General features: G+C 42.6%; 1 protein-coding gene across 1 annotated transcript in view; it reads left to right on the forward strand.

The window, feature by feature from the left end:
- The window catches only part of LOC147709674 (WAP four-disulfide core domain protein 12-like), a 78,953-nt gene extending 73,627 nt beyond the window's left edge, over positions 1–5,326 (forward strand). The window contains exons 2-3 of the mRNA XM_086925531.1: positions 2,222–2,365; positions 5,307–5,326. Of these exons, the coding sequence (XP_086781657.1) occupies positions 2,222–2,365; positions 5,307–5,326 (164 nt within the window). The remainder of the gene's footprint in view (positions 1–2,221; positions 2,366–5,306) is intronic.
- The last annotated feature ends 674 nt before the right edge of the window (positions 5,327–6,000 follow it).

The raw sequence follows: 6,000 nt of genomic DNA on the forward strand, positions 1-6,000 counted from the left end.
AACAGAATGTTGCAATGTCAGCAGAAATCGGAAGCTTGGATGCGCGCGCAGCTGCATGACGTGTGATAGACGGGGTGCAGGGGACTTGACATTTACACTGACGGAAAGAGACAGAAGTCTGGCATGTCAGATCAACTTGTGCTTTTATCATATCTGATATCTGATGTTTTAGGAACTAAGCTATCTGGGCAGAAAGGTCTCTAGAGCAGAAGCTATTCTATACTTGCTGTGAGTGCGTGTATAAGCGCCTGAGTGTCTGTATGAGAAACGTGGGGGCATGGGGCCTTCCATGGAAGCATGGCAACAGAGGCTATGAATTACTTGCATAAAGACAGGTCGGCCCTTTAGCCCTGTAGCTGAGGAAGGATGTTTACTGAAGCTAGCAGGCTGGAATGTATCTTCGGGGAGGAAAACAGATAACTCGAAGGTTATAGTCAATCTTGGCAGGCAGCAGGCTGAGCTGAGCACGGAGGGCCGCGCTAGAAGTAAGTCAGAGTTCACGGGTACGGGGGCTGCTTGGGCAGAGGCCCTCGCAGTCAGAAGCCAGAGAAGAGGCTCGGTGGCAGAGATTCAGGGCCTACTTTCAGCCAGGCTGAAAAACGTAGGAGTACACTTCAAAAAGACGTTGGCATAGCATACTTAGGAACGGACCATCAAACCCATTCATGGTGGGTCCGAAAGAGGACAAGTTAACGTTGGACGCAAATGTATTTGCGTCTTCATAGCTGGTACAGGAGGGAAGTTACATGCACTTTTAACTCGTACATGGAGTCGGTGGGGTACTCGCTAGGGAACACAACATGACCATAAAATTTATATTACCTCACCCTCTCTCAGACCCCGTGTGTTACCCCTCCCAACAAATTAATCAGTGGTAGTACCAACAATCCAATTTGCAGGTAGCAGGACGTATTTGTGTGCCTCAAAGGATAGTTGTGTAACAAGAGAATACAAGGAGAGAATAGCGAAGGCCAGTCGGATAAGATAATGTAAGGAAAGAATAGGAGAAGGCAAACAGTCAGTCGAGACAGGGATCAATCAACCCAGACATGGATTAGCAAACTCGGCCAGACCCTGACATCGGTTTCGTAAACAAAGGCAGGGGGTTACTCTTTAACAGAAGAGACACGTAGCAGCTGAGAAAAGCAAAAACACTCCGTTCGCCGTGCTGCCTGAGTGAGGGCAACACAAAATGGCGACGAGACACAAAATGGCGGCTAAATACGGGACGAAGTCAGAAACCGAAGGACCTCAAGTGCATGTTGGAGGGGATGCAACGCTGAGGGAGGGCAGAAACACCATTGATGCAATTGACCTAAGATACAAATATACAGGAAATTAGTCCTGGAAACCATTAAACTTGTGATCAGGTTCTCAATTTCAAGAGACCATGCTGCTAGTATTAGGAATGAGGAAAAAGACGGGGAAGGGAGGAGTTGGAAACTGCTGTCCAAATTATGGGAAACAATGTTCGAGGAGAGGCTATCCACACACATAATAAAAGAGAGAGACGTTTGTTCCAGGGTGGCAACCAATTCTAGATTCAGTGGGTTGAGACTGCAAAGAAGAAAAATGCCCAACTAGGCTTTAGACATTACACCTGTCTGAATAACTACTTACAGACAGACAACTACAGCATGCACAAAGATAAAAGCGAAAGGATCCTATGTTGATCAAAATAACTATGATCGCCAAAAAGGGAGTGCAGGGAAGAATTAGAGGTGTTGGAAGAATATTTAATAATTAATTCAAAAGTGAAAATATTTGCACAGGACATCTGGTATCATTCGAGATAATGTACAAGTGAGGAGTGGGGACTACTCTTGCAGCTGAAAGGAATAAGTTGCAAATGTAATGTTGAGTCGACCGTGTACATGATATTGACAACCAAAAGTATAGACAAAAACGTGCTGGTGGGTGAGACCTTCCATGCATATAATATTTTAAGGTTATGTTGTAACGTATGAGAGGAGTGTGTCTAATTGAGACTGTGATGAGTGGCTGTTGTGATATCCACATCTCTTTACTTGCTACATTGTCATTTCAGCAGGGTAGGTATAATTGCTTCTCTTGGCCTAAGGAATTCTGTCTGCTTTAACTACTGAACATCTATGTAGGAGGACATCATGAAGTTCTCATGTGTCATTCACAGATATTGTTTCTGCTGGTGATCAAGTTGCATCATTAACTCATTTGATTTTCTGCATATTTTGTTTTCTAGACAAGGCTGGTTTCTGCCCTACACTAATATACACTTGCAAGGTCCAGCCTCCCCTCGTACCTTGCAACAGTGACAGAGACTGTGGTGGGGCCCTGAAGTGCTGCCGGAGGCTAAGTGGCTTCAGGTGTGCTGAACCTAACAAAGGTACACTACGAGTGCATGCCTGCCTAGGAACAGTGCATGGAATCACTGCTCAGACACTATTATGGCTTGTTGATAATGTAATGTTTTGATGTGCACCCCATAGAGATCTGTTTTCAGCTGTAGATCATGTTTGAAATCCTCGCCCTTGGGCAGAACTTTCCTTGGAATCCTGCTTCTAGTGTGTTGTCTCAGCTGGCAGGGAAATGTTTCTCCCAAGGAAGGGCAGTATTCATTCTACACTGCATGGAGAAGGCCGTGGGGCAGTCTAATCTGTGCCTCCATCAAACTTCCTAATCCTCCCAAAGACTTGGTTTGTTTGTGGGCATTTTCATTGACTTTTTACACAGAAGTGGATTAAGGTGCTAGAGTCTTAAATTCAAAGTTGAGATAAGCTGCTACTGTGCATTGCTGGTGATAAGCTACCCAGGGAAGCATCCCATCTTGTGCAGTGCAGTGTTACATGGTAGATTTATGAGGTGAACAACAAATACTTCCAAGAAACCATGATGAAACTACTGCATAGGTTTCAAGGTCAGAAACCCATGGACTATTCCAGATGACAGCCAAGCTGAAGTGGTTGTAACTCTTTGGGACTAGATTAGGCCTGGGTGGTAAATTCTGTTCCGTTCGCGGAATTTGGGTAATTTCACGTTCCGCGGAGAACGCAAAATTGTGCAAAATTCTGTGAGATATTTCCCCCCGAGCACGCAAACAGCGATTGCAAACAGTAAAAAAGCATTGCGAACAAGCAATTCCACGTGTTCGCGGAATTTCTGCGTGTTCGCAGAGATTTTTAACCGTTTCGTGGAGATTTGCGTAACGCGATTCCGCAAATTCCGCCCACCCCTAGACTAGATCTTCACTTTGAGTGCTATTAGATTTGTCTTTGCACAGGGCACTATTCATAACTTCCAGTATCTCCATGCGCACTGCACATACCTATGATCCTCGTTATTGAGGAACAATGCAATCAGTTGTCACCATCTACTGTGGGCGGGAGTACACTTAGAGGGGCATGTTCATACACTGAATTTTGTATCACATTTAGTAGTGCCACAATAGTACTACCAAAGAACTACAAAAACCTTAAAAGTGTAAATCTCCACCTCTGATATGTTTTCTATGTGGAGAACCTTACATATGTAAGTTTACTACTTAGGGGCTGATTATGATCTCGCTAGGAAGGCCTCCAGAAGGGTTCCGGAACGAGCAAATCCGATTCAGAGCCTGTGTTTCCAACCGAATCTTCCCCCATTCCGAATGACGAAGTACGATGTTAAGATCTCGTCCACGGCGACTGATTCATTTCCGAAACCGATCCTGTCAGTCCGACTTGTTCGCTGCCGAATCGTGCAGCGCAATTCAGCTGGCTTCCGAAAGTGCAAGTATGATGCATGATTCGGACAGCTTTATCAACTCGGTCTCAACAAGACAAAACAGCTGAGGGAATCGGACTTTGGGGGGCTGCAGCAGGTCCCCTTTCCCCCGGGACCCTCTGAATCAGTCCAGTGAGAGTACCCATGGGTCCTCCCCTTCCATGCATGCACAGTGTGGTGGACACCATGAGGTGCCCACCAGAGGGTGTATGCTTTTCCCTAGCCTCCCCTTTTTGCTATATTAGCCTGCATACTCGTTCAGTATACAGACTCCAATAGTGCTCAATGGGCGTCCGAGAGAACCAAGTCCGTCACCATACGGGTGCATCGGAATCAGTCGCTCGAACTCGTGGGGTAAAATTTGCTCGGAAAGCTCTCTGCTTCCGAGTCATACAGAGGTCCTTCCTAGCGAGATCGTAATTGGCTCCATAGCAGAAAATGTGGATGGGACCAGGGTGAATGGCTGCAAAGAAAGGCATAATTACTACTAAATAGTACGTGATTAGGAAGGAGTAAAGACGGGTGTAGGGAGACTAAGGGATGTGGGTTAAGGAGGGACAAGAACCCATCCACAAAAGATGAAACCTAATGCTATTCACAACCTGGTCTTCTAAAGTTACTACAAATTGAATGGGACCGACATTCAGAGTTGCATTAGGTCCAGGACCAGACATGAACAAGCATTGGTACTGCAACACTGGTACTACAACACACTTGCATAAAAAATAATAGAGGTCAGGACTTACATTTTAACCTCCTAGGTAATATTGCTGAATTAAATGTAATCTCCCAATATATAAACGAACTAAAAATTGTCCTGTCTCATTTCTGTTTTCATGTTGAAAGTGGTGTTAAACCCGTTGAATTTTTGCATATTTTATGAAATTCACTTGTGCATTAAAATCCATCAAATGTTTATTCTAAATTATTATTCCTTACATTCAATTTATCAATCTATTCATCAGTCAGGCCTCAGTTTTGTTTCCCTCTGATTGTATTACTTAATGTAGGAGCTATGCCTTTATGCAGGCATTCGACCTTTAGAATAAAAGGATGAATATAATGATGCGTCTTAAATAAAGCTTTTAAAATATTACAATATTTATTGTCTTTAGTTCATCAAATCCATTACACTTTGGTTCATTTTGAATTCCATCTTCCTTTGCTTATGCAGGAGCAGCCGGCCACCTTTAAGGGGAATTGATCTTTAGAAAACATTGATTAATAATAACTCAATGAAAACTCAATGAATGAATCATAACTCAATTTACAACTATTTGATAAGCCAGCGAGGGTGATATGTTCTTGCTGTCCAACAGAATGTTTGTGCAGCTTACACATCTGCCATTTTAGATTATTTCATCAACCGGTTTCCAAATAACAAACTATTTCATGCTGTTCTCATTATTCAAAGATGGGATGCTTTATCATGTTGCAAGTGTTCTATTCCTACTAACCCATTACAAGCTTTTACATATGAAGAATTTCCATTGGGATTCTATGTATGTGTAGCAAGTGCACATATAGTGATTTGTGTCTCACTCACTATTCCTCTTTGTTTACAGTATCCCCCTTGATTGCCTGAATCCAGCCTCCCAAGGAGCCCATACTCCCAGCATCTGAAGGATTTTGTTCCCAACTGTTCTTTACCTTCACCACTGCAATACGAGCATCAACGTTTGTCCTTTTAACAAAGGCTTCTTGGGATATTGAGGGCGGCTCTACACTTCTCTTCGCTTGCACTGCTTCACAGCTTGGAACTCTGAAAGGATAATGCTTCATTTAGTATCACATATGTTCAATTGCCTCACTGAATCACATGTATGTAGCAGACCTTCAAGGCTAATTATTCCATGTTATGCAAACATTCAATTGTGTATCAAAGTCCATCCATTTTTTATTCTAAATTGTGATTCTTTAACATGAAGAGAGTTTGAGTTTTCTAGTCACTCCTCAAACTATTAATCAACCAAGCTTGGTCTTGTTTCTGTCTATATTACTTAATGTAGAAGCTATGCTTTTATGCAGGTGATCATTTGTGAAATAAAAGGATGAAAATAGTGATGCATCGTAAATAAAGCTCTTAAAAGATTACAATAAGTGTTTATTTATGTATTTGTTTATTTATTTGTTTTATGTATTGTCTTTAGTTAGTCCAACTATTTATTCTTTGATTCACTTTAAATCCCATCTTCCTTAGTTCATGTAACAGTAGCTGGCCACCTTGCAGGAGAACTGATCTTTTGAAAACATGGATTT

This window comes from Lissotriton vulgaris, chromosome 6, assembly GCF_964263255.1.
Source record: "Lissotriton vulgaris chromosome 6, aLisVul1.2, whole genome shotgun sequence".
NCBI lineage: Eukaryota > Metazoa > Chordata > Amphibia > Caudata > Salamandridae > Lissotriton > Lissotriton vulgaris.